This window comes from Pezoporus occidentalis, unplaced genomic scaffold, assembly GCF_034315485.1.
Source record: "Pezoporus occidentalis ecotype Australia unplaced genomic scaffold, CSIRO_AGI_Poc_V1 ctg222, whole genome shotgun sequence".
In the NCBI taxonomy this organism is placed as follows: Eukaryota; Metazoa; Chordata; class Aves; order Psittaciformes; family Psittacidae; genus Pezoporus; species Pezoporus occidentalis.
Genome location: NW_026914095.1, coordinates 174,443 through 202,427, shown reverse-complemented (window position 1 = coordinate 202,427; position 27,985 = coordinate 174,443). Strand labels below are relative to the sequence as shown.

General features: G+C 48.9%; 3 protein-coding genes and 1 long non-coding RNA gene across 13 annotated transcripts; 1 reads left to right on the top strand and 3 right to left on the bottom strand.

The window, feature by feature from the left end:
- Window positions 1–247: 247 nt before the first annotated feature.
- LOC134164638 (UDP-glucuronosyltransferase 2A2-like) lies at window positions 248–14,404 on the bottom strand. Of its 3 annotated transcripts, XM_062620641.1 has the most exons (7): window positions 13,506–14,404; window positions 11,068–11,690; window positions 6,053–6,201; window positions 4,671–4,802; window positions 4,161–4,248; window positions 3,198–3,417; window positions 248–1,683 (listed from the first exon to the last, which is right to left on the bottom strand). In XM_062620641.1, the coding sequence occupies exons 1-7, from the start codon at window positions 14,243–14,245 to the stop codon at window positions 1,404–1,406; spliced, it is 2,232 nt and encodes a 743-aa protein (XP_062476625.1). In that variant the 5' UTR covers window positions 14,246–14,404; the 3' UTR covers window positions 248–1,403. The 3 variants fall into 3 exon arrangements, with proteins under 3 accessions (XP_062476625.1, XP_062476623.1, XP_062476624.1); XM_062620639.1 differs by lacking the exon at window positions 11,068–11,690 and having other exon boundaries at window positions 13,510–14,404; XM_062620640.1 differs by lacking the exons at window positions 11,068–11,690; window positions 13,506–14,404 and adding an exon at window positions 8,150–9,040.
- A 5,890-nt stretch (window positions 14,405–20,294) lies between these two features.
- Window positions 20,295–20,721, top strand: LOC134164636 (uncharacterized). The gene is made up of 2 exons (XR_009965196.1): window positions 20,295–20,432; window positions 20,645–20,721. It is a non-coding gene; the product is annotated as an uncharacterized LOC134164636 (long non-coding RNA).
- A 699-nt stretch (window positions 20,722–21,420) lies between these two features.
- Window positions 21,421–24,389, bottom strand: LOC134164635 (sulfotransferase 1B1-like). Of its 8 annotated transcripts, none has more exons than XM_062620633.1 (9): window positions 24,250–24,388; window positions 23,659–23,779; window positions 22,913–23,064; window positions 22,614–22,742; window positions 22,405–22,502; window positions 22,174–22,300; window positions 21,993–22,087; window positions 21,738–21,918; window positions 21,421–21,663 (listed from the first exon to the last, which is right to left on the bottom strand). In XM_062620633.1, the coding sequence occupies exons 3-9, from the start codon at window positions 23,058–23,060 to the stop codon at window positions 21,551–21,553; spliced, it is 891 nt and encodes a 296-aa protein (XP_062476617.1). In that variant the 5' UTR covers window positions 23,061–23,064; window positions 23,659–23,779; window positions 24,250–24,388; the 3' UTR covers window positions 21,421–21,550. The 8 variants fall into 8 exon arrangements, with proteins under 8 accessions (XP_062476617.1, XP_062476618.1, XP_062476619.1 ...); XM_062620634.1 differs by having other exon boundaries at window positions 22,913–23,061; XM_062620635.1 differs by lacking the exon at window positions 23,659–23,779 and having other exon boundaries at window positions 22,913–23,061; window positions 24,250–24,389.
- A 1,605-nt stretch (window positions 24,390–25,994) lies between these two features.
- On the bottom strand, window positions 25,995–27,190 carry LOC134164625 (sulfotransferase 1 family member D1-like). The gene is given in 6 exon segments (XM_062620605.1): window positions 25,995–26,405; window positions 26,493–26,588; window positions 26,622–26,675; window positions 26,678–26,780; window positions 26,830–26,907; window positions 27,173–27,190. Coding segments are annotated over 6 exon segments (540 nt in total). The 3' UTR covers window positions 25,995–26,214.
- Between the last annotated feature and the right edge of the window lie 795 nt (window positions 27,191–27,985).

Below are 27,985 nucleotides of genomic sequence, written 5' to 3'. Positions count from 1 at the left end.
CGGAAAAACCTTTCAGATCTGCAGCCTGAATGTCAGGCTGGCCACTTTCTGTTTACTATGCGTATTTCAGTGGGTATCCCTGCATATGATCCCATCATGACCATAGGAACAGTGTAGCAGAAGTTAACTATGTGAAGCACTAGTCTTGTTCTAACCCTTCTTTAGCATGGAAGCAATTCACTTGAGCTTTGTAAATGTTGTAGTTCGAAGAGATTTGAGCAGACATTGAAGCCATTGACGATGCTAATAAAGTTAACAGAGTGTAGGAATTTTATTATGTAAACAAATATGCCATGTTTTCTCAGCCTGTTCTATTTGAAAACAATTTTGCAGCATCCAGAATACCACAAATACCAGTTAAAATTGGGATTGGTTCCTCCTTGAGTAAGCTGCCACAGCAGTGGAACAATCTTGCCTAGAACAGGAGGCTTCAGCAAACAATTTTAGCGGGCTTTCGTCAGTAAGTGCACCTTGAACAATTTAAGGAGTGCTGTATTTACTACCACTCTTACCTGATCCAAGAGCAACATTATTTTCCCAAAAACTTTTCAGGCAAGGCAAGTGACTTTTGCACTGTTCCCACATGTAATGTTACTTCCTTGCAAGTTCCATGTCTAGAAGTTTTCCTGTATTTATGAGTTAGCATGGTTCAGGGGCCGTTGGGGGACTAAGATGGGCAAGTTTCTGACAGAGGTGGTTTTCACACCTTCATATGATTGCAGCTAGAACAGTGGCCTGTGCAGGAGGACTGCAGACTGAATGGGAAAGAAGTTATTTTCAACAAAGTAATTTCTCTGGTGGTTTTGGGACTTTGGTCTCCCTTCAGCTGCCAAGTAGTGCGTTTGTACAAATGTGATATACAGGCTTCACCAGGCACTTACAGCTCCCAGGTTTTCATGATCTTGGCCATTCAGATGGGTGCTTTTTAGGAGCCCATGACTCCAATCTGGAGAGAGCTATTCTGACAGGAGAGGCATTTTGGTTGTGAATCATCAAACCTGGGTGTTATTACAGGAGAGGACAGAGTTAAGGTAAGGAGACTAGATGCAGATTAAGGGACCCACAGTACCACATATGGGAAGGCTGAATTTGTGCAATACCAAAATGAATTTGAAAAGTTCGACCAACAATCATTATTCTGCAGATCATATGTGTTGTCAGCTAAAGGGGTCTCAAGGGATAAAGCAGCTACAATTTGATCTTATTTAGGCCAGAAGGAATTTGCTGGTCAAGCAAGTAGCCCTGCCTCACAACAGGTTTTTAGTATGACCCAGTTCAGTGGGGTGCTTCATGATACGCCCAGCTTAAAGCATATGCTAATCATTTTATTTGGGAAGGTATGTGCATAAATGCCTTGCTGAATGGGCATAGGAGAAGAAAAAGTGCTGACAGAAACAGGATGATTATTCTTTCTTCCTCTTTGCAATCCCTTTGCCACGTCTCCTACAGCAAAATAAGCAGCACTTGACAAGAATGAAGACAGCAGTGGCTGTACAGGTGAACAAGAATGCCAGAACATCCAGGCAGTGGTACTGGTACCAGGTGAGATTGTGAGCAGCTGGTCTCAAGTGCTTTGCTCCTTTGTGACGCATGACAAATTCAATCCAAAAGACAGCTCTGTCCAGAGGCTTGATTGGCTGGTCATGATGTATCTTGGATAACCTTAGAACATTTTCCTTATAGCTGAGGAAAAAAGAAGAAACCAATGAGATTTCTCACTGATTCCTGAAACAACCCATTCAGCACCTGCCAGTGTTGAGGAAAGTAGACATCCCTGCGTTTACTTTCATCAGTTACTCAAATATATTTGAAACTTGCCCAGTTTACTCTTATCTGCATAAAACTGGATTATGAACAATAATAGAGAAAGCTAATCTTTTATAAAGGAATGTTACTCAAAAATATTCCAGATACTCCTTTTAAAAAAAGCAGCATGTGAACATTTGCAGCATTTTTTTGTTCCAATATAATACAGAGTGCTGGGTTTGGCTGGGATAGAGTTAATTTTCTTCATAGTAGCTGGTATGGGGTATGTGTAGTTATAGGACATGGGGTAATTGTTTTAAACTGGAAGAGGGTAGATTTAGTTTAGCTATTGGGAAGAAGTTTTTTACTGTGAGGGTGGTGAGGCACTGGCACAGATTTCCTAGAGGAGCTGTGGCTGCCCCATCCCTGGCGGTGTTCAAGGCCAGGTTGGATGGGGCTTTGAGCAACCTGCTGTAGTGGAAGGTGTCCCTGCCCACAGCAGGAGGTTGGAACTGGATGAGCTTTAAGGTCCCTTCCAACCCAAACCATTCTGTGATTCTGTGTTTTAGGTTTGTGTTGGAAACACTGTTGATAACATAGGAATGTTTTAGTTACTGATAAGCAGTACTTACAGAGAGTCAAGGCCTTTTCTGCTTCCCACACCACCTTGCCAGTGAGTAGGCTGGGGATGCACAATTAGCTGGGAGAGGACATAGGCAGGACAGATGACCCTGACTGACCAAAGGGATATTCCATATCTTACGATGTCATGGCCAGCATTAAAACTAAGGGAGAGGTTGGCAGGGGAGGACAGAGCTGCATGCAGTGGATTGCATCCAGGTCTTTGGATGCCTGGTCATCATCCAGATCATTATAGATCACTTTCACCATGGTTAATTCCCTCAGATACTGGATATCGTCATCAATGTTTGTCTGTTTGCTTTGGAAATTTTCAGGTCCTTCACCCTTGACAAAAGTCACAGCCAAAGCTGAGGACTCCTGGCTTTTCTCTAATCCTTTGTCAATGGTCTTATCCTTCGCAAGGGATTCCAGCTGCCAGGTTTCCTTACGCTCCAATTCCAGACTGATAGGTATGGTAACCTAAGGATATGGGTAGCTCGGGTGTAGAAGAAGGAACTGTGGCTACAGACAGCATAGACATACTACAGCTGTAATTGTCAAGGGAGAAAGAGCAGAAAACTGTCTCAAGAGTTGCTCTGGGTTTTCCAAGAACTTCTTCTCAAAGGGATCATAAAATGTAGTATGAGGAAAATGAAATTTCTGATCTCTGAGAAATGCTGATGCTCAGAAATGAAAGACAGTTTTTATCTGAAACCCAGACTCCAGCTACTCAGTATTTTTGGTTCCCAGAAGAGACACCAGAACTTCTCACATCAGCAGCCCAAGATTTTAATAACCTCATCCCACTGTAAGGCAAGAACAAAACTCACGTGGAATTGTTAATGACTGTATTCAGTGCATCAACTAAGTCCTGCGTCGTCATTGTGCTGAAATCCAGCCCGACTGCAGCTCCCTTTGCTGTCATGTGAGCCATGTTGTCATGCTGGTCAGCAAACATGGGAATCCCAACCATTGGGATCCCATGGTAGATAGCTTCATAGATCCCATTGGTCCCACCATGAGTAATAAAGGCCTTTGTCAATGGATGGCCTGGAAGGAGAGACATTCATAACAGCAACTGTGACAGACTAGATTCACTAGGCTGTGAGCACTGCAAACTACCCAGGCACCTGGACTGCTAGAGAAGGGAACAGCCGTGATCTCTGATTCAGCATCAGAGCTTGCACACTCAGCTTTCATGCATGCATGTTTATTTTAATGCAGTGTGTGAATCAGCATGTTTTCCAGACTGTCCCAGAGTTACTTCAGCCTGTCTGCTGTTGTGCAGGTACAGCTTCTACATGATACCAGGTTCACAACAGCCCCCTACTGCAGCCTTGCTTAGGTCAAGGATTTTGAAGAATGAGCTCTGAAGATTAACTACACAGGCCAAATGGACCTCCAGAGTACATGTCTACTTTCATATTAACTCATGCCTGCAGGTTTATTTTAGTCCTTCCAGACAATTGCCACTGAGCTCCATAAGAAAGCCTTTTGCTTTAGAGATGCATCTCCATAGCTAAGCTCAAGTTACTGCCTTCTTCAGCTACTGCTCAACTTCCTTCACAGCCTGGATGCATCTTCCATGGTTCTTGTACAGCAACCCATCTTAAGTCAAAAATAGGCTACAAAGTTAAGTCTTCAAGAGCAAACCTCTGCTGTTTAAGCTATAGAACTAATTGTGGCCACAAGTATTATGTGATTGTTTTGCCTTGAATAAGCCATTTTAGTGGAAAAAACAAGGAAACAGTTTTTCCAAGGACTCATTGAATCCCAGATAGAATTAGTCTCACCAAGCAAGTCATTTTGGGGTATCCAGTCATAAATCCTGGTGTTGGAGCCGAGAGTTTCTGGTTTTTTTCCTTTGTACCGCCAGAGGACCTTGAACAAAGAAAGAATAAGATAAACGCTGTGCATGTGACATGCCCTTCTGTATTATTACATGTAATCTAGGGCTTTATCTCCAACCCATGTACCTTTTGTCAGTAATTCAAATAGTTTTGGCTTCAGTTTAGCTCTTTGATTAGTTACTATGTGCTTATAAAAATCACATAGAGAGATTTTTTGTATTTTGGCCTATGGACACACCTCCATGTGATTTGGTTCAGAGAAGGGGCAACACCAGAACTCCCCATGAGCTGACTCAGCAGTCTGCCCCTCTGCAGAGCCCAGCTTCCCAAGTGTGGCACATGCAGCAGAGATGCAGATAGAAAACAGGCCAGTCCAAATGTAAAAGGCTTGCTGAAAGCAACAGGAGTGACTAAAAGCAAGGCAAGTTGGTTTAGACTTGAAAGGAAATTCACCTTTTGTGGAAGCTGGCTGAGGGCTCTGGCAATGATGTTGCTTTTTTCAGCAGTTAGGTTGTAGACCATTGACCCAAGAGAGAATACCACAATGCCGTGTTTTCCTGAGCTCTGAACAAATTCTTCCATTTCCTAGGAGAGGAAGAACACATACTATGAGTAATTATGCACTGCAGATTAAACAGTTTTCTGTGAAGAGGGGGCATAACCTTTTTAACTTATCAAGATGATGGTGGTGTATAAGCACCTCTGGCTACACAAGGGTATTACAAAGAGAGATCTGGCCCTGTGCAGAACAGTTTCTCCCCAAGAAGGTGCACGACAAGTTGAGACATGTGGCAAAGCTTTGTCTTTTTGAAAGTGAGTCAGGCAGTTTCAGGACACATTTCTTTCAGAACACAAGCAGTAGGAATGGATCCTGGCACTGGTGTGAGAGGGCTGCACCAGTGGCACCTTCCCTAGCATAGTCAGTCATGATTCTGGATTTTCCTGGAACAAGTACTTTGCATTTCATAGCTCTGCAGGAAGGGACAGTGCTGAAAACTGACAGGGCTTTCCAGCATCCTGATGAGATCATTGAGTCACTGTTATTGTGAGTCAGCCGGTTCTCTATTTTTCGCAATACAGCACATGCTGCTAAACAAATTTTCTAGAAATCAAACCAATAGGTTTTCCTGTTCCTTTTTATAGTTGGTGTCATGTGAAATGGAGCAGTAGCATCCAAAAGAGAATGGTTATCCATTTTCCTCAATTCAACCCCTGCGACAGGGGAGGAGGAAGGTTTCTTTTAGCAGACAACTTGCCCTAAAAATACCCTACCTCCTCTAAGGCTCCTACAGGAATGATAATCTGGACCAGAGCTTGTTGTGTTGCGGTCATTAGTATCTGGGAGTTTCAGATTTCACCAGAGTATTGCCATTCACAGCAGAGTGTAGGCTGAAGAGGCTGAGTATTTTATACTTAAAGATGTCTTAAACTAAGCAACAGTAGAAAAGTGTTCATCACTGTGCAAGTCTGGACTCCATTTTGTCTAAATAATTTGTCCTGTCACAGTGCCTTTTTGCATCAGGTATGTCAGTGTTACTGTAGGCTGCAAGTCTGTGTCTTAGAATTAATCTTACATTTAACTACTGTGAGGTTGCACCTATTTTTCCTAAAGCAAACACTGTGTTCCCTCCTGCTGATCTCAGCTATCTTCTTTGAAGACAGCAGGCTGTCATCCCAGCCCTCAGTTTGCACAAGTATGAAGAGATTACTAAACAGCTGCATGCTTGCCATTGGCAGCAGAGCGCCTTCTTTAGGAGCAAGCTTCCCCAGAGTATGGCTTGCACAGTTGATGAGGGAGAGGAACAACCAGCCAGTGGCAGAACAAAGTTGGGTACCTTTGGTAAGGGCTTTGCGGGCTGGCAGTGAAGTCCTCCAACGAACTCGAAGTTGGGCAGGAAAGGGCGTGGAAATTCAAAATCCCAGTAAGTCCTGATTAACCATATCTCTGCTTTCCCCATCGTCTCACACAGTGTTGTGGGCCTTCCTATCAAGAAGGTACAAAGGGTTTACAGCACGCATGGGAGCGGTCTTGTTTGCTGTAGATAGCGAAAAGGAGCCTTACCTTTTCTTTTGGCACTCCCATTCAGTGTAGTCTATCAAGTCGCGCATGAAATGAAAACAGATAAATCTAGACCTATCCCTTGTCCTGTCCTGTGCTCAGCCTTGGCAGGTTTCCATGAGCAAGGCAGTACAATCATTAGAAGTATTTTGAACCTTCGGTATGAATGTAGAGCAGTACAAGAGCAAGTAGGAAGCATTTAGTTCCTGTGACAGTGCAGTTCTTGTACCACTGAAAGACTTTGTTATCTGTGCTTGGAATAAAAGCGCATTTTGGGGAATAGAAAAATAACAGAAAATTTAGTTCCGAATGAAAAATAGATGAATTACAAATGGATGCCCACCAGCCAGGGGGGAGGAAAGTTCTTAAAGGTCTGTAGCATTTTTCAAATGGTGACTCAGTCAGTGGCTGCTCAGGCTACAGTAATACTACTAATAATACTACTATTACTCAATAATACTACTCCTACAGGTGCATCTATCCCTAGTTCTTGTAGGGGCTCCTTCTGACACATACTGGGAAAATTTAGCCAAATCCATAGATGTTTTTTGAGTGTCTTTTTATGCAAAGTCCCATGTCTTCAGAAGCTGATCTACAGAAAAAAACATTGGCTAAAATAGTTTTATAACTTCCCATTTGGAAACATCTATATTCTCAGGTACATGTTGCAAGTCATGTTTGCAGTATTTTCCCCACAAAGGGGAAGTGGAGAGTAAAAGGGTTAGAAGTGTTGGTAAATGATTGTCTAAAGCCTAATGCAAGCAGGAACCAAGCAAACTAAGCAGCAAGAAAAAATCTATCTATCTGTAGAGTGTCTTCTTATGCTACTTTATCAACGTTAGAATTTACACCAGTAATTTTAAATTTTTTTTTAGGTAAAGAACAGTGAGTCAGTTACGAAGTTACAGGGCTGAAAATGAAAAAGCCTGCATTTACAAGTACAATGATACAAAGTTGTAATTGCATCTTATGTGGTGTTAGAAAAATAACAATCAGGGGAAAGGGGACTAGTTTGCAGAGCACAGAGGTTTTCTTGGGAAACACACAAAGAGGTTAAAGGGCAGCAGAATAGATGGCCTTGTGCCTGCTGTTCACTCCTTATCTGCCTAAACACAGATACTCTGTGCAAGATTCGAAGTCCATTGAACAAAAGGTCTCCTTAGTAGACTTTGAATCAAGCCTGAGTTGTACTAGGTTGGAACAAAAATTTCATTGATTTGTCTAGTTTGAGGAGACTGTTTCACAATCTGAATGGTGAATGAAAGGGAAAGGTGACAGTTCTTAGCATTTAGTATTGGAGAAAATGAATTCATGCTTAGTGTCCTGTACTACACAGGATTCAAAATGATACCTGCAGACATATGCAGTGAGAGCAAAGGGTGCTTTTTTTTCTCTGTGGTTGTTTAGAGACAGACAGTGTTCCTAGTTACAACAGGGTTAACTCTGTCCCTGTATTGTCAATGGAGCTGCCTTCAGCGCCTCACAGTTATGAACAATTTTGTCCTCCAGCCTTTACCTACTACCACCTTAATTGTGAAAGTGTCAGTCATCAAGATGAAAAGGCAACAACAGTCCTCTGAAAGCACTAAAATGGGAATACATCTCACTGCAAGAGCTCACCAGCAGTATCATAATTGGCAAAGATCAGTACCAACATGGTCTAAAGACCCTCAAGAGGAACTAGAGCAAAACTCTAGTAGTGTCTGTTAGACTAGACAAGACCTAAAAGGGAAAGCAGAGCCTCCATGTGACTGAAACAGGATTACCATCTCTGCTGGCCACTGAGAGTATTTTGAGACAACAGCATCGAGGCACCAGACATTCAAAAGGCACAGCCTATGCAAGAGGAGAAACCACTCAACAACTGCCTTACCTAAGACATTACTGTAGTACCCATCCCATTCATCTCGCCAGAACTTCAAGAAAAATAAATCCACATAAAAGTAAAAGAGGAAGTTCTTTAGTCTTTCTGTGAAGGACATGCAATCTGTCAACCCACTTGTGCTAGCGGGCACATAAGAAGGTGGGGATGGGAGCCCACCACACAGCCGCTCTACCACATTCCCATCAGAGAAGCGGAAGCTGTAGACAAAAGGGATTGCTAGGATTTCTGCTACAAGCTCCCCACACATAGACAGGGGGTCAGCAATCAGAACATCAAAATTGGCCTGCTGCAGCTTTGCTATCAGTTGGGTGTTCGTCACAAAGGTATGACAGGTCTGCTTCAACATATTGGTAAAGACCTCCTGGTCTTTTTTCATCCTCGACATGAACTCCCAGGGTGAGAGATTAGAGACCTCATTCATCCAGAAATTGAGGAAGTCATCCATGACATCATCCAGGTCCTTCTGGGTAAAGGGGACTTGCAGGACCTCAAAGGTGAAGGGGGAGGAGGTGTCTTGGTAGTTGATAAGCAGATTGCTTGAGGCCACCAGCACAGTCACTTCATGACCCTGGAGAACAAGCTTTTCCAGCAGCACTTTCATATTGATCCAGTGACTTGCGTCGGTGGGCCAGACCACCACCTTCCCACAAAAGCCAGTGCTCCAGCAGCATGCGTAGGTCCAGAGCAGCCAGGGGAACCTTGGTCCCATCATCTCGGTGATCCGTGTACAACTCCAGTCTGACTAAGCTGGAAGGAGTTCACTGCTACAGTGTGCAAACACTTAAGAGCCAGCCAATAAAACTGACATCCACTTGGTGCCAAGCTTGCCAGAGGGCATGCCAGTCATGGGAGGATAGAGCAAGCAGCAAATCTCATTCTGGAGCAACTCCTGTTTCTGCTTACTCACTTGTTGCCTCTCACTCCCCCACAGTAGGAGGGGAAAAGGAAGGGCAAAAGTTGCAAAACTCATGGTTTGAGATAGAGACTGCTTAATAAACAAACAAAAAAAAAATAAACCTAAGAAAAACTGGCAATTCAGAAAGAGCAATTGCTCACACCAGCTCACCACCCAGCGTGTCACTGAACAGCCCTGGCAAACTCCCCCTTCCATCCCCAGGCTTTCTTTGCTGAGCACAACATCATGTGCTATGGGATATCTCTTTGGTCAATTGTCAGCCTAGATTTGCTTCTTTGCCCTGTAAGAACCAAGCTACCTGTAAAGCTGGTTACAGTTTTTATCTTCTCATTTATTAGGCACAAAATGCCCTGCAGTGATTCACATCTAGCCCACAGGGTTCTCTAGTTCTGTTTTCTCTGTGACCAGATGTGGATACACGACACTGACGCTGGAAGGGCACAGTCCTGGTAGAGATGACTCCAGTATCAGGCCACCCCGGGAGACAAACAGAAGCAGGTAAGGAGCACAGGTTTTGCTCACCTTCCTGCTTATGTATCCTCTCTTGGGAGGATGCTGCAAACTGGCATCAGTGTATATATGTCATGTAGTCCAGGACAAAGAGTGCCAAGAGAAGAGACCTGAGTTCTCCTTTTGACTGTATCCTTTGGAGGTGGTGGAGATGCTTGGATGCTTGGTGCTATTGATGTGTTCAAGGAAAGGAAAGGGCAGCCTCTCTCCTGAGCAGAGGGTGAATGAGGGTCAGACTGAGTCTAAACAGGGCCGGAGCACTCCTCCAGGAGTTCAGCACAATGATGTGACCTTCCCTGACTAGACTGACAGTGGAGCAAGCAGTCTTTCATCATGCTTCAACCTCATCTCTTGAAAAAGCCTTAGGTAGCTCTAGGAAAGCAGCTAGAATAATAAGAACCCTGAAGAAGATTTTCCAAAGCAAAAGAGAAGGTGCTTGCATGCACTGCAGGAGCTGGGACATTGCCCCATTTCTGCGGGATGCTTGCCTCTTTTACACCTCCTTCAGAACTAGATACACTCCAGATCAAAGCATATCCCAGTAGAGAACAGGTAGGCTAACACAGCTAACAAAACAGGAATTACACATAAGAGTGTTAAATGCTAACCCCCACATTTAGCAATTAAAAAGACAACCCAAAATCCAAGCAGCCCTGAGGCTTACACAACAGGAGATTGGCAAACCATGCTTCTACCAGCACAAGGTTTCCTACTCTCTGTCAAACATGATAAGCAACACATAAACACACAGCTAGCTACTCTAATAGTAGGATGTCTTAACAAATCAGCTGCCCACCTCCAATGCATGTATATTTGCCCTATTTCTTTTAAGCATTACAATAACCAGAGCAGAAATGTGACAATAATTATGCAACTATTATATAAAAAAGAAAAATATCTCTAAAGAAATAAAACTATATTTTAATAGTTCCTTTAGACACCTTCAAAAAAGCAAAGAACTCTGTGCTGGGGGCCTTCTATCACTGCAAACTGGGGCTCGTTTGCTCTCCCAGTCCTTTAAAAGACTGGAGGAGGCTCTTATCTCTCATTTTGAGATAAGCTAGCAAACAAGAAGGGTGCTAGGGGAAAAAAAAGGCAGTGTTGTATAGCTTTCCAAACCCATTTTTTATTTCTATTTCCAAAGGTTTAATTCCCTACTAGTGTTTGGTGGGTATATAGTATTATTTCACTGTTTTTAAGTGTCTGTCATGATTCATCTATGAACACGACTGATGAGCTGTGTTTCAAGTGGCTTTAGCACCATACCTGTATGAACTTATCTGTACTAGTGTCAGCAGGTCAGGATTAACAGGTAACGTTTGTACTTGCCTGGAATGTTTGACTTGACATGGGAATTTTGGAGGACAGAGAGTGTGTCCAGAGCTGTTTTGCTTCTAATTTGTGCCTTACACTCTCAGCTCTGGGTATTTACTCTTGTACATAGAGCAGATGTAATTTTTGGAAGTAAAAGCAGCCTTACCTAATACATCAGTGTAGTATTGATCCCAGCTTCCCCAGAGAAGGAAATGATACACAAAATCCTGAGCAGTGTAGGAGAAGATGTTCTTTAGCCTTTCCAGGAAGGACATCCTATCTGCTAGGCCGCTTAGGGTGGCTGGTACGTAGGAAGGAGGTGCTGGGAGTGTCCCACAAAGCCGCTCCACTGTGTTGCCCATGGAGAACCGGATGGTGTATATGAAGGGGATACCCAGCTTCTCAGCAATCAGCTCCCCAGTGGGTACCAGCGGGTCTGCCAAGAGGACATCGAAGTTGGATGCCCTCAGTCTCTGCATCAGTGCCTTATTCTTCAGGACTCTGTCACAAATGGTTTTGGTTAAGTTCTCCATCTTGTACAGCACTTGAGCCATCCTGTAAACACTTTCCCAGATGGGTAGCTGACTCTCCTCATAAAACCAAAAATAGAAACCTTCTTCCAGCATGGCAGCCATCTCCTTTTTGGTGATCGGTGCCTCAATCACCTCAAACTGGAAGGGTGAGGCCTGTGTGGCGTTGAGGATGAGGAAGCATGAAGGCAGTAGCACAGTCACCTCGTGGCCCCGGACCACAAGCTCATCGAGTATGTACTCCATGTTCAGCCAGTGGCTGTTGTCAGCCGGCCAGACCAACACCTTCCCTCCAAACCCATAGCCCAACACAGCCAGCAGCCACAGCACCGCCACCCCTTTCCCAGCCATAGCCTGCCCTGCGCGGCAGTGCCCCACAGGGAGCAGCAGTGCTCCCAGGCTGGGCTGGGCATGCGAGACAGTGCCGTGCTCCCGAGGACACGCAGCCAAGGTCGCCGGTGTGAGGTCCTGCGTGGATAATGGCGTGGTTTCCTGGGTTAAACTGTGACAGGGACGAGCTGGCGCCATCTGGTGGTAAATGCCTTCTCTGGAGCTGTGCAACGCTTCCGCTGGAGCAGAAGGGAGACCTGTCAGCCCTGAGGGGCAAAATCCAGCGTGGACTGTGGCCTCTTGGTTATTCTAGCCCTCCTGCCTGTCTAACTACAGCCTCTATATTATTCGTTTGGTAGAAGAGGTGACTTTTTCATTCTTCTGGCTCTCTGAAGCACAGCTGGGATGCACCAAAGATGTTCACCTACTGTGTGGGCACCCTGCTGCTTTATAAAGCCAATGAGCATCCATTCGCAGTGCCCTTAAGGTAGCAATCCAGGGCTCCAGCTAACAACTTGCATCTTGAGGTGGATAAAACTACACAGCGAGTGACTCCAATACCAGAGTAGGACTGTCCACATGTGAACTTGTCTCTTCCAACGCATGCATCACAAGCAGAAAAAGCTGGTGGGCTGCCCCCCTGCCACTTAGTGCCAGCTATACACTATAAGTTGAATCAGAAAATCTGTTAAACAGTTTTATTTATGGTCACCCTTCTGATGTGCAATTAAGAAATCCTGTAAGTCCTCTTCACTGTGATAAAAATTGTCACCACTGTGCTTCTCTGCAGCTCTGTTACACAATGGTTTCCTGTAGTTGTTGTGCAAGGCTTTTGCTGCGGCTTCCATAAAGCAGCCTAAAGCATCTTTTCCTGGATGAAAACGAGGGTGGTGGAAGCAGCTGAGCTGTGAGCAGTCAAGCTGAGACACCTTGTCTGCTGTGCATATAACAACAGTTTTGTGTACTTGAGGCGTACAGTCCTGCAGCATACAGGTATTTGCAGGCAATTGAACCCTGAGAGGTTTACAGTGCTCTTTGTAAGGACCTTAATGAGAGGTCACTAAAAATGGCATGCTGATTACATGTGATTAATACCTAAATAAACATCTTTTTCTACATATTTGCTCGAAACAGCCCAGAAGAAAAGCCTGCAGAGAAAGACTTGCTGCTTTCACTGTTTGCTTGTGGGTAGAGGCTATGTTTTAACAAAACTTGTTTTGTGCAAAGAGAATTGGTTTTATGTGACCAGTGACATAAGTGAAGTCTCTATTCAAAAGCCACAATGGGTTTCAGCATTGTTACTGATGGTAATGGGGTTGTCTTGTAGTTTACTAGCTCCCCTCTCCTTGTTACGATATTCTGGATTAGGAAAACAGCTCTGTACCTGGATGTGTAGGCAGTTGTTGGAGGGGGTGAATGTGTAAGCTGTGCAACCTTGCTGAGGGCCCTAAATGCTGTGGAAGTTGCTTCAATCTCCACATTAAAAATCATTATGGCAAAAGTAAAATCCATCAATGGGTATTACCACTGACTGCTGTCTCAATGCATGGCATAGCACAGCACAGCACCCTGATGGGGGAGCGGGTGAAACTGATGGACCCTGGTGGCTCCTTCTCTTTTCCACATAGGCACATAATGACAAACTACTTGCTGACCTCTCCCAGACTTTGCGGCCCTGCCAGCTTTGTAGCTCTGCAGCTCTTAAGGAGGCTGGGATGTAATGAGCAGTAACGTAACAGGAGACTTACCTAAGATCTTGCTATAGTAGGTGTCCCAGTGTCCCCAGTAGCTCTGAAAAAAGAAGTCTTGCCAGTGGTAAGACAAGATGTTTTTTATCCTCTCACCAAAGGACATGCGGTCGGTGAGCTCTGACAGGGCTGCAGGTGCATAGGACAGTGGTGCTGGCATCTTGCCACAGTGCCTCTCCACGGTGAAGGCTGGGGAGAAGCGCAGCGAGTACACGAAGGGGATGGACAGCTTGAGAGCCAGGAGGTCCCCGCAGAGGGTGACCGGGTCTGACAGCAGCAGGTCATAGCCGGACCCCTGCAGGTGGGCCATCAACTCGTGGTTGGTTAGCACTGCGTCACACATCAGCCTGTTCATGTCATGCCAGTTCTTGATCTGCTTCCCCATCTCCCTGTAAAACTGCCAGAAGGTCAGGGTGGTTGGCCTGTTGTTCAGCCACAGTGCCACTAGGTCCTCGATCATGGTCTCGATGATATCCGTCTTGAAGGGCACGTTATAGACCTCAAACTTCTCCATGGCATCATCCCTGGATTTAATGAAGAGGGAAGCGTTGGACACCAGGACAGTGACGCTGTGCCCACGGCTGATGAGCTCCTCTGTAACTATCTTCATATTCAGCCAGTGGCTGCCTTCTGTTGGCCAGACCAGCACATTCCCACAGAAGACAGGCCCTAGAAGAGCAACCTGGAAAAGGAGCAGCTGGAGGGATTTCTTAGAGCTGTTGGCTTTTGTGGCCATGGCAAGACAAAAGGGCCAGGTATCCTGGGAATGTTTCCCTTCCAGCTGGGAGTGCTGCACCTCTGTGCTGTGTTTGGTGGCTCTTCACTAGCAAAAGCAGGAGTTTGCTGTTGCACAGGTGAGGCCTTTAAAACCCACGTTTGGTCTCGGGTCTGAAATGACAGAATAGGATGTTTGGTGATTTACTTCTCTCTTTCTGCCTTCTATCCTGGCAGAAAGGATAGAAACCTCTCAGTTTCCCTCGTTAGCAGGGTGGCAGCAATCCTCACTGCTGTCAAAGGTCTGCCCTCAAGCTACTCCCTCGGCACAAGATGAACTTAATCCTCTTTTTAAATCTACCTTTTGTAGTTTCTCTGAGGAATCCTTGTCATAAAAGCAAACAACAGAGGATCTCTTCTGTGTAATTACTGCATCTTTAAATGCTGGCAGATTTACTATAAGTATTAGCAAGTAAGTGGCACTACTGACAACGCTGGCGAAATACTGAGATTTGCAGGAGAATGTATGATCACGTGTTGCAGTTTAAACTCAGCCACCAGCCTCTCTCTCACCCCCCCTTCCTCCCTGGCCCCGCTCCCAGAGGGATGGGGAGGAGAATCGAAAGAATGTAACTCCCACAGGTTGAGATAAGAACAGTCCAGCAAACAAGGTACACCACAAACCACTACTGCTAGCACCAATAACAATAATGATAAGGGAAATAACAAGGGAAGAGAATACAACCGCTCACCACCCACCGACCGATATCCAGCCCAACCAAGCAGTGATCCAACCCTTCTGGGTAACTGCCCCCAGTTTATATAGTGGGCATGACGTGCTGTGGTATGGAATACCTCCTTGGCTAGTTTGAGTCAGGTGTCCTGTCTCTGCCTCCTCCCGGCTTCCCCTCCTCCCTGGCAGAGCATGAGACTCACAAAGTCCTTGGTCAGAGTAAACATGACTTAGCAACAACTAAAATCATTGGTGTTAACAGTGCTGTTCCCAGGCCAAAAGTCAAAACCACAGCACTGCACCAGCTACTAAGAACGAGAAAAATGACTGCTACTGCTGAACCCAGGACATCATGTCTGATTTTAAAATGCCTGTTTTCAATTGCAACAGCCCTGGTATTTGTATCCTGTGGTGTTTCTATCACTGAAGCCTACCTGTACTTAAAGATACATTTTTCTCATTCTGAGCTTCCAGTCTTTCTCCACCTTTCTTTCCAGAGGCAGCACAGGGGCTTACTTAGCTAACAGGCGGCAGTGCTACAGGGACTGCTTGCTTGAAGATACTGCTAGACCTGGGGCAAGAGCCCTGGCCAGCACAAGGTGGAGGGACACCTGTGATGGGCAAATTATATCATAGGCATCCTTAAATCTCCTCAACCCTTCTAGAGCCATGTCCCTGCTGGTAAATAATGAAACTTCCTGGCAGTCATGCCCCAGCCCCTACGGAAAGCTGCTGCATCTCTGGGCTTCACCATTAACTCACGTTGGAGCATCTTTACAGGGCAAGATGAGCCAGACCTCTGGGTGCCAGCCCTCAAACAAATCACTTGCATTATACATCCATGAACCGGCAATGCCAGAGGCAGACCAAGGCAGGAGGGGCCACAGGGTACATGTAAAGGGCTGACTTGGAAGTGGCATCTTTTTTTAGGGTGAGATGTTAGAAGTGCTGATGTTTCCCATGCTGATAGAAGGCAGCAAATCCTTCATTTGGGTGATGATAATGCCAATAATAACATGTGGTTTGTTCTGATATGTGACAGATGGTTTCCAACCGCTCTCAGAGAACTCAACACAGGGAGCTCATTGCTACTGTCTGGGGCACTTCACCACCAATCTGGTCACGCTGTGGGCTCAATTCAGTTGTCTAAACATAGGTCTGAGGCCCTCCTAGCCCATAAGGGTTCTTCTCGGAGCAAAATCCATATCTTTTGGGGTGTCTCTCACTTGGAAAGTCAGTGCTTGAATGTAAGGCACTATGTCCTGGGAGGAGCTCTGAACCACCAGGAGCCAAAATGACAATTAAAACCCATGCATAGAATGATGCACTCGATCCAACATAATTTGGGGAATGAATCCCATGCAGCAAAAGCTCTTACCTAGTGGAGTCTTCCCAGGTACGTAAGCTTTGAGTTGCAAAGGTGCAGTTTGCTTACACCGGTTTGTGTCTGTGTCTTGCTGCTCACCTGCTCTGTGCCTGGGCTGCTCTGGCAAGGTTGGGTATGAGCAGAAGGAGCTTAAATAAGTTACCCTCTTTTCAAAAAGGAGGAAGTAATACAATATGGGGTGATGACAACAAGGCATGTATTCTGGCATTATTTATTGCTTTGCTATGCTCCAGTAATTTAACAGTCAAAATGGTCTTCCTCATGCTGGGCTGTATTATATTATGCTATATTATATGCTATATATATTATTATGTTATGGCAGAGCCAGATCCCCAGGACTTTGCATCCTGTAGCTCAGAAATATGACTGCTGAAAAGACTTTCCTCTCCCTTTAGGGTCCCAGCTGGCAAAATAATAGTAGTAGTAATAATAATAATAGTAATAATAGTAATAATAAGTAATGGACTTCTTTATAAACTGTGCACAGGAACAAAGATAAAATCTTGTGGTTTGTAGAGCTTTTCTAGAGGTGGTGTGCTGCCTGTGCTGGGTGCGTTGGCCCTCGGTTCTGGAGATCCAAGTTTTTAATGACTTGGAAATAGAGAAATCTAAAATGCACTTCCATTGCATTTCGTTCACTTCCATTGCAGTCACCATGGGGTTTGAGTATTTTCCATAATATTCAACCTGACTTCTTCTAAGCCCTCAGAATTCAGGGCAATGATGCCAGCATGTTTGGCCTTACAGCCAGGAGTTTCAGTATGATCTCTCCACAGACCTCTGTATTCAGGATTATATCTTTTTCAGGCTAATTTAGCTTATTTGGGAAAGTGCTATAAAAAACTTAAAGCTTTTCCAGCAGCTGTTGAAAGGCCATATTCATGTGGGCTGAGACAGACAGGAACCTGGGTTTCATTTCTAACCCCTCAATAATTAATTCCTTCCTAGCAAATGAGAACTATTATGAGGTGCAGTCCCTCCTCTGTCCTCATAACCAAACCGTTAAATTTGTCTTGTTTCCGTGTCCACCTTTTAAAGATTACTGCTCAGATTACTCTTAATGCAGAGAAGAGCATTTTGAGAGGATTAAAGGATAAAATCCAGCAGCAAATGAGAGAAAATTGGGGCTGAAGAAAGTAGATGGTGTTAGGTGTCTGTATTTCACACATCTAGCATTACTAAGCAGAAGTGCTTTGATGCAACCTCCAGCCTTGTTAAATAACAAAAGGGATTTTTTGAGGTGAAGGTGAGTTATGCAAAAGTTTGGCAATACAGACCAGTGTGTTCCACATATGGGTCTCTTCACCATTATGGCATGCAGGGCACCTTTATGTTTAGAAGATCTTGATGCCAGCCAGCACCTCAAAAGCTCAGTGCCAGAGTGGAAAAGGGAAGCTTTTGCCCTGAGAAGCACCACATTACACTGTGGTTTTCCTTTCACTTATAGCAACAAAGCAGACTTCAAAGTTTTGACTATATTTTGGGCAGGTTTTGTGTGGGGAGGATCAGAGGAGAGGCTGGATAGGGTAAATATGAAGGTTGGCTCACCCCTGGGTACAGACAGGAGTGAGTGGATTGAGCAATTCTGCAGAGGCATATGTGCAGGTGCTCAGTAAAAGGTTTACTGCCACGTGATGCCCAGGGGTAAAAGCAAGCTCCAGCAGAGGTCAGTGAGTGGAAATAGCCGTACAGTAACCGTGATTCTCAGCTGAATGGCATCTTTCTGTTGCTCCCTCGCAGCTGTAGGACAGGAATACCTCATGCTAGCTTTATCGCACTTCACTTGGGTTTAGTGATTCAGTTTAAGGTTTCATGAACTCTCTTCATTGCTGTTGCAGTGTTGCAGGGGACACTGCTTTTCCTCTGATATTGCCTGTTTGGAGCTGATCCATCAGGCTCGGTGTGGGAGGCAGAAGGGAGCTCCTCATCTGCTGCTGATTGGAGTGTGGAGGACTGATTCTGCACACCTGCCTGGGAGGCAAACAGAGGCACCCTGTCTGCTTCCAGGAAACCAGGTCTGGAGGTTTGGACTTGGGCTTCACCTCGCAACTTGAGGGGTGCCATTTCATCCCTGGGGCATTTCACCAGGGTAGGTTTGTGTTTCCTCCTCTGTTTGCACCAGGATCATGGGTGGGATTCCAGTGGGGGCTGCCATGTCCTTTGCCTGAGGTGTTTCAAGGCTGGAGGAGTGAGAGAGAGAAACATCCTGATTCGGCTGTCATCAGCTCGGATGTCTGGACCTCCGCATGCAGTGTGGGAGCACTCTTGACCACTCTTACTCTCAGCATCAAGGACCCCACGCTCCTGCCTCTAAGCCAGCAGGAACCCCCTTCTGTGGCCCATGGCTCCACTCCCTGGCATCTGCACGTGGCCATGAGGAGGAAGGGTCCTCTATCCTCACCACGGCTTTCACCCACCACATGTACACCTTGGCACTGGCAACATGCACTGCCTTCATATCAAGGGATTCAAAGTCCTGTTTTTACAAGGGTGCTTAAGAGGGAGCTTGTGTGGAATTACACATTCCCTGATGTGCCACATGGTGCTTTGAACAGCAAAATTACTTCCACTATCCCTCCTCTGGCCTCATCACCAAATACTTGTTTCTTCCCTGGGGTCTTAGCAGTTTAGGTCCTCACAAAACTCGTGGGGCACAGTATTTTAGCCTCCCCTACCTGGCTGTGTTGCAACCCTTCAGCTCTCACACGCACCCTATCTACAGCAGTGAGAGCAGTCAGGATTGCACTTTGAGCCCAGGGACAAAAGATACAGATACAAAACCCCCTGCTTCTCATGGAGAGCAGTGAGTGTAAGCACCTCTTGAAGCATGTTTGATGCCCTTATACATTTCACAGGAGCTGCTGTCTGAGCTATGAGGAAGAAAGAGGTGTCATTAGAGAGTCATCTACAGATGAGACTTTGGGGAAACAAAACCCAAATCTGTGTGTTTCCACACAGATGGAAACATCCAAGGAGCAAAGCAGGGGCAACTGGAAGGCCTGGCTGGATATCCAAGCAGCCGCAAACAGGTGTGTGAGAGATTTGGGGAAGGAAGAACATGCCTTAAACAAATTAGAGAGGAACAAGTTACTGACAGTAACTTTCAAGAGCAGCCGGGCCAAAACACACTGGTGGTGCAGAGTCACTACAGCAAGAGTAAGAATGAAAGGAAATTCCTGCGGCAAGATGTCACAATATTGAGAGGCTAAGGGATAAACCAGCAGAGGAAATCAGTGCCTGAATAGACTAAGATGCCTTCAGCCTAAAAATACACAGCTGGGGGGCTGCATTATAAGGGAAGACTATAGAGTCCCAAAGGATGGGGTGAATCAATGTGGATGAGTATCTCAGGGTAAGGGGCCTCAAGAAAAACCCTCCCAAAATAAAACAAGCTGGGAAGGAAAAGCAAATCCCTAAGGGGGGAACAGCATGGAATGGGATGTGCTGGATGTCACAAGAGTCAGGGCTTCAAAGGCACATTTATAGAGGACAAAACTACAGACTGACCAGATATAGGCTCAGGAGCTGCTTTCCTGCATGGCATCTCTTCTGTATGACAGAAGTAGCTGAAGCCACCGTTCACCAGTTCCGGTATCACTGCTTCTGTCTGTAGTTACCTGGGTTACTTTTGCCCACTCCCCTACTGGCATCTCTGGTTCAGGTTTGTTTGTACTTGGGCAGCAAGGTGAGAGGGTTCAGAGCCTGCTGCATTGCTCTGTAACAAATCACTGCAAGCAAGTGATGCACAAACCACATCCTACAACATGGAGGTGCTCCGAACATCTGAGAGAGAACCAGAAATCCCTTGCAATTATTGCACTTTATTGTGACTTAACCTAACATCTCTTTTAAGGAGGAATCACAGTCTTGTACCTTCTCTTTTTGTTTCTCTCCACAACTACCTCTGCTGCAACACCCCTCACCCTCTACTTTTGCTGGGTTTATGGTACCTAATGGCCAAACTCCAAGGGCTTTGATGAATGGTGATATTTTACGCAGTTCTGCTGCCTGTATTCCCAGACAGGTCCCACCTGATGGTCAGTCTCCTCCCTGGAGTACAGTGGAGCTGTTTCACATCTGACAGCCCCTGTTAAAGCATTGAGTTGCCACCCCCTCACCTTGCCTGCCCGCCCAGGTTCCCAGTCATATTTTTTTAACCTCTTGGCCTATGGCACCCACTCCTGAGACAGAAATCACATCCTCAGAGATGCTCCGTGCCTATGAGCAATGAGTATTTCCTCTGCTTTGCAGGCAAGTTTGTCTTGCACATGTATCAAACAGATGACAAGCATGGGCAGGAGGGGACAGCATCTGAGGAACTGGGACCCAGCAACCTTTTCTTAAATGACTGCACCATAAACCCAGCTATTTTAAAGCACCAGCTTTTAGCAGCGCTGTTCCAGCCCCCTCTCTCCATCATGTCCTGCAGTGCTGCAGTGTGCCACTTAGCTATGGTTCTTCTGGCCATGGTTCTGGCCATCATCTCTCTTCTGACAAGAGACTGCAGGAGCTGGGCCTGTTTAGCCTAAGGAGAAGACTGAGAGGGGATCTCATGGATGCATATAAATATCTCAAAGGAAGGTACCAGCTTCCAGGTCCATGGGAGCAGAACAGCACAAAAGCAACTGGCAAATCCCCCTTGGTGCCAGCTCCCCCAGCTCTGCCCATCTCCCAGCAGCACCCTGGAGCTGGTTTTGTCCCCATCCCACTCACCTCATTTCTTCCACGTGGCCCCAGCAGTAAGTTGGGGGCACAGCCATCACTGTGCCCTCTTGTGTCATCCCCCCCCAAAGAGTGACAGCAGCAGGAGAATCTGAGGTAGGAGGTGGTGGGTGCAGGACCCTATGGGGGATCCAGCCATGGGGGAGATGTTCATGTGGGGGCTGCTAACAACTTCCATTCATCATGTGCTGGGAACAGCTCCGTAGCACATACTGGCTTTTTTATTCCTCAAGAGCCACACAGGCTTATTCTAAGCATGTCCTGGGCTGGCCACACAGGGCTGGGGTGATGCAAGGTGGGATGAGGATCCACAGTGCTCTGTAGCAACATAGCAGCTCTCACATGGGTGCAAATGTGGGAGGAAGATGCAGAGATAAAACTTTATTTCTGCAAAATTCCCTGTGGCACAAGGAGGAGGGAGGCCTGTGGGCAGTGCCGGGACCGGGAATGGTGGGTTGGATGGGGAGGATATAAACCAGGGAGTCTCAGATCTGGGTGCGGAAGCGCAGGTCGGTGTCCGACATCTTCCGTGCGTAGTCCTGGTCAAAGCGCTCGTTCTGGGCCACGGTGAAGTGATTCTTCCAGTCTCCAGTGATGCCTGGGGGCAGGTGAGATGGGGCTCAGTGGAGTCCATGGGGAACAACGTGCTGGGAGCCCCCCCTGGCCACTCACCTTTGCGCATGAAAGGGGAGGCGCTGTGGTCCATGACCTGGGAGGGCACCATGCTGTAGTTGGTGGTGGGGTTGTCCCGCATGGTCTCGAAGGAGGTGTGTCGGGTGATGGTGTCCAGGGCCGCCTCTGGCAGCTCCTGTCCCAGGAACTGGGCCACCTTGGCAACCTCCCGGCGGAGATCCTGTGGGAAACAGGTCAGTGCTCACCCCTCCTGCCACCCCCAGACTCCTCACACCATCAACCACAGCCCCTCACCTCCTTCAAGTCCTCGTAGAAGAGGTAAAGGATGGGGTGATCCTTCCTCCTCTCCCAGTAGCCCTTGACGTGGTTGTACCAGGAGCCATATGCCACTGTGTAGAGAGAGCAGCCAGGGGGTGTCAGTGGGTGACACTGCTCTGCGGGGTGCCCGCATGGACCCGTGGGTGCCTTTTCCCACCTCTGCCGGCCATAAACTCCTCCAGGTACTGGGCCCATGTCCCAGGGTGCGGGTGTAACTTGTTCATCAGGTCAAAGTGGTAGAAGGAAACGGCCACATCCTTGGCATTGCGTGCCACATAGAGTATCTGCAGAGAGCTTGGTGACACGTGGGGACTTGCAAGGTCCTGGCAGGGCAGATCCCCCCTTATCTCTGCTTGACCCTGTAGGTGTGTCCCCTCCAGACTGTTACCTTGCAGTGGTTTTCCCAGAAGGATTTGGGCAAGATATGAGCTGGGATGTGGGTCTTGATGATGCGAGGGGGTGCCATGGCCTCCAGCTGCTCCGTGCCTACAAAGGAGGTTTGCCCCAGGACCGCTCCCACCACCAGTGGGGTCCCTCCCCTTCAACCAATCCTGGCCCACATCCAGCATCCCCTGCCACCCCTGGCCACCCCACTACCTGGCACCATGCTCCCAGGGGCGGCAAACTCCAGCATGGGCACCCGGTTGCTGATGGCATCCTGCTTGCACTTTTCAGGGTCACAGCCTTTCAGGATCATGTCCACAATCTCACTGACCCAGGTGGTGCCTGGTAAGGAAAGGTCAGGAACCCAGCTGGCACCATTCCCACTGGTGCCCCATCTTGAGCACCAGAGGGGCCCCATCTCACTAGCATCCCCCCACGTCCCAGCTCAGGGGGCTGCAGGCTGGTGCTTCCTCTCCCAGCCCAGCTCCTCTCTGGTACGCAGGGATGCTCACCAGATTTGGGGAAGCTGGCCACCACGGTGTCCTCGGGGTGGCTCTGGAACATGTCAACCTTGTCCCAGTTGTGGGTGAAGGCGTTGACCATGGGGATGCCATGCACCATGCGCCAGGGCTGCCGGAGGTGGGTGTCTGGGTCGGCCATCCTGCTGGGGACAGGGATGCAGCGGGGGGCTGGCCGGCAGCGGAGGGCATCACGGGACAGGGACAACCCCCACAGTCCCTGCTGAGCCCCGGCATCCCAGCCATGGGAAGGCAAACATCCCTGGAGGTGGCACCTGCCTCCCGCAGAGGTCTCGGGGGTAGCGGGCAGTGCAGAGAGCATGGAGGGGCACGGCCAGCGCCGGGGGCTCAGGTCAGCACAGGCAGTGGGCAGCTGCCCGTACCGTGATGGAAAAGCTCGCAGGCGCTTTGCTGGCCGCAATTTCACGCTGCTTTCTGCTCCCTGCCCGCAGCTTTCTTTCCCCAGCTCCCTGTTACACAGCAGCAGGGGGAAGCCCCGCCTGGAGGGCTCCGTGGGAGTTTGAAGGAGATGGGAACGGGGAGCAGGACTGACAGGGGTTTCGCCGGGAATCCTCCCCATCGCCGGACGTCCCCGCTCTGTGCTCGCTGCAGAGCAGCTCTGTGGCTGGCCTCCGTCTCCAAGGGGACATGGAGCCCATACGAGCCCCTCATCCCGCTCCCCGCGCAGGCCAGGCTGGGGCACCCTAAAGCGGTGACCGCGGCCAGGGTGTCCCCGTTACCTGCCTCTTCTCCGGGCGCTCTGACGGGGGGGAGGCGAAGCTTCGCTCCCAGCCTGGCGGGGCCGGATTTGTTATTCTCCCTTCCCGTGTGGAAGATGGAGGCGCGGGGAGGCGCCTGGGGCTGCGGGAGGCGGGGGCCATCGTTAGGGAAGAGACGCGGAGAGAGCCGTTCCCGGCCTGAGGAGCGGGGAGTGCAGCGAGCAGAGAGCCGGGAGGGGAACGCAGCCCCGCTGGGGATGGTGCCAGGAGCCTGCGATGAGCTGCGCCGGGCTCAGTGCCCGCTCCTCCCCCGGTTAAACACACAGATGGCGGCGGGGGAAACCACAGCTTCCCCCCACCCGCAGAGGCAAATCCCAACCCAGGTCCCGGGGGTTAAACATCACCCTGTTCCGATCCGGGGATCAGCCCGGGGACGCGTCCAGCTCCTCGCACTGGGGCCGGGCTCTCGAGCAGGGTTAGGCTCTGGTCACACACCGCCCCTTCAAATACGGGTCCAAAGTTTGCAGAGTTGCGGAGCGCTGGTGCAGCTGATACCGTGCTACTGGGAGCGCGGTTTAAAGGCCGCCGTGATGGTAAAATGCTGACATTTACCTGTTTTCCACGGGCAAACGTGGGCCGGGAGGGAGTGGGTAAGGCAGGAGAGACGGCAGCAGGGCAGGGCAGCAGCTCGCCTGGTGGCAACCTTGAGAAAGAGGTCCCTGATTTGTCCCCAGGGCCAAGCTCCCGGTGAGGCAGTGTTACAGGCGAGTGACACACCTCACTCTGAAGAGAGAAGCAGCAATCTGGTTATTGATGTAAAACGGAGATTTAACAAAGCTTGGTAGTAAATGTGACTGCGGTTTAACAAGATTTGGTGGCAAGGTATGCCTGAGGATTTACTGCATAGAGGACAGGGTCAGGCAAAACTGTCAGGGGGACTCTCCTGTTGAGTCATGAGGTTCAGAAAAGACCCCCTCACTTTCTGAACAACTCAGAGGAGAGTTTGGGCTGCAGATGGATCCACTCCTAGTCCCAGACTTGGTCATTTATGTCTAAAGGATTCTATATGCAAAACTTAGCCTGTTTGTCACTTGGCTAAGATTTCATGTTTAGCATCCTATTAATCACTACAAGAGCCTGCTGCAGGAAGGGACTCCTCCTCAAGGAGTAGACTTGAGAAGTCCCTACTCGAGGGGAGATCCTCGTGCACAGCCCACTGCCATGCAGGGGAACTCAACAGGCCCTGGTGTGTCCACTAGTTATGGAGTCAGATAATTGATTTATAGCCATATTTGTGTATTGACTACAGAAGTTAGTTTCCTCCAGATTTGGTCTGAGTCAGACCTTGACCAGCACTATGGTTAGGTGGGTGCGTTGTTCAGATTAGCCCTTGGCTGTTGTGTTATTTGTCTCCCTTGAATCCACTTTGAGTCAGATGCAGCCCTCATGACCAGACACATCCAGCACTACCTCCACTGGTGGTTATCACTTGAGCAGGTGGAGGGGAGCACACCGGCACAGCTGGGACATTCCAGTCAGGCCTCCAGGATGTGCCCTCCCTGCCCATCACAAACTGCCTGCGTGTGCAAACCTCACAGGCAAAGCTGGGAGCTGGGGAAGCACAGAGATCTCCATTGGCATTGAAGTAAATACATGGAGAGGGTTTATTCCTATGGGAGAGCGCCCTTCATAGCTCTGCTGCTGTTTAGGAGTCAGATCCAGACTGAATCTCTTCGGTAATGAAAACAACCCCATGAGACTGCCGTGCCAAAAAACTACAGTCTTGGAAACTCAGGCTGGAAATGGGGCATAACTGGGGAATTTGGGGCTCCAAAGCAAAGCCGTGTTCCCAGTGGGATGGGACTGTATTTCTCCAGCCACCCCCGAGCAAGGGCTCAGTGCAGCCGGGTTGGAAGCTGGGTTCCCCAGCTGGCAAGGGCAGCCATCCTGCTGAGCACACACTGTGCAGCAGGGAGGAGTTTCCCTTCGCCTTTGCTCTGCAAACCACAGGGAGCCCGGGTAAGCCCCACCACCGCCCGCTTTGTCAAGAAACCTCTCACAGGCCCGAGGCACGAAAGCTCCTGAGCACACAAGAGCCACTGCTGGCTAAAATCCACTGCATGTGCCCACCTAATCAGGGCGGAGCTGCTGTTGGGATTCAATCTCAGCTGCTGGATTGAATCCAGGGATTCAGGGCACTCAGCCCCACCACATTTCCCCGCTGGCAATGGCTCACCCTCCAGTTACTCCAATTTACTGCCGTGGGAGAAGAGAATTGGTGCAAGGATGCTCCATCTGGAACTGCCCCCCCTCCTGGGGTAGGGAAAAGAGCAGCCCCACCAGGAAAAGGAATGAGTTCCCCATGCCTCCATCTGGAAGATGACATCGGAGCCTACCATTGCTCCCAGTAATTCTGGGCTATTCTGTGCCACAGCGAAGTGATTCTTCCAGTTCCTGGAGATCCCTGCAGGCAGGACAGTGAGTGGGGCAAATCCTGACACCGCTGAAATATGTGGAGCTGTGGATGAGGACTGCAGTGCAGCTCAGGAACACCCCTCTCAAGCCCTCCACCACTGGTTAAAACCCACCTTTCCAGAGGAAGGGTGAGAGGCTGTGGTCCATAAGGGCAGTGCACATGGCCTCATAGTTGGCAGCAGGGTTCTTCCTCACATGGCCAAAGGACATACAGTGGAGGATCCTCACCACCATCCTCTGCACCACCTCCTTGCCCAGGAACCACAGGATCTTCTGCACCTCACATTGTGGGCCCTGTCGGTCAGCTGATATGGAAAGGCTGCCAAAAAAGGCTGGAGATGGGGGAGCAATCGGGTACCCTCCTCTCCATCCCATCCTCATCTTCTTCATGTCCTCACAGAAGAGGGAGAGGAGCTGCTTTTTCTGCTACTTCTCCCACCATCCCCACACGTGCTTATACCAGGACCCATAGGCTACTGTGGGAAGTGGTCAAGAGGTTCAGCCTCCACCTTTGCCAGCCATAAAGGTCTCCAGGAACTCTCTCAGTGTGCCGGGGTCAGGAGCATCTTGGACATCTGATAGAAGCAGTAGGAGGAGATGACAACATCTTTGGGGCTGCAGGCCATGTAGATGACAGCAGAGGGAATGTGGATGTCTGGGGCAGAGCAGTGCCCCTCCCTGCCACTCACACAGAGAGGTGGGCAGCACCCATAGCATCCCCTTGTCCTGGAAGGAGGCCAGGAGCAGCTGGACAGGGAGTTGGGTCTTCACTATCTAAGGGGAAGCAGCTCGATGCTTATGGGACAGGGAGCTTAGTGCTGCATCCCCAGCACCCGGCTCAGCGCCATTGTCACCCGGAGGTGTTTCCGGTGCCCCCAAGAGGCAGCGGGTATGTCGTGGTTTAAGCCCAGCCGGTAGCGCTGGAGCCAGGACAGGGTATGAAAAGCCGGCTCCGCCAAGGGCACGGCGAGCCGGTAGCAGGTTTAACGGGACGGCAGCCGAGGCGCGGGGGTTTTGGGGTGGGCACTCCCGCGGCGGCCGCTATGCTTTACCCTCCCACAGCGCCAGGCGGCGCCATTGTCACGGGAACGGAGCGCCGGGTCCGACTAGCGGGGCAGAGCGGACACCGGGCCCCGGGCGTGCTGTGGGCCGGGAGCGGGGCGCCCCTGTGCTTCGAGGTCCCGGGACGGGAAAACGGGGAAAACCAGGGAAAACCAGGGAACCCGAGGCGGTTCCTTCCTTCTCCCCGTCTTGCTGGATCCGGTGTGGGAGCGGGGCTCCGGCCACTGCCCGCTCTGTGCCGCCTGGAACTCCGGCCCTTGTCCTCCTGCAGGCAGGTGGGGGGGTGTCTGCGCGGCTGCCGATTCCCACCACAGGATCAGCCCCAGCTCCATCGCTGGGTCCTGGCTCCCAGCCGTATCCACAGGCGGAGAGGAGGACCCGGCGGGGCTGTCGGTGACCGCTCCTGCCACCGGGCTCCCTTTTCCCCGTGCAGGCACCGACTGGTTTCTTCTGCCCAGCAATGGGAGTTACACATGGGCTAACAGAGACGGGAGATCAACGGGTGTGTGCATATGTTATTTGCAAGAGAAAACTGATCTCCGTCTCTCTGTTCCTCCACAATGGCTTCTGTCCCACCCCATCATCTAACACAGCCCCCTCCTCCCCATTACCTGCCTCTCACCACACTTTACCTCTCCCAATACTCCCTTTTTTTCCTCAAGAGTCCTCTGGAGAACGACAGACTCAGATCACTGCCTTCTGCATGCCTCGTCTTCACACAAATAATTTGTTTCCCTTAGCAGCGAGAGGCAAGAACTAAATGTCCTTCCTTCGCCTCACAGAATCTGTATCATCACAGACTTGTGTTTTA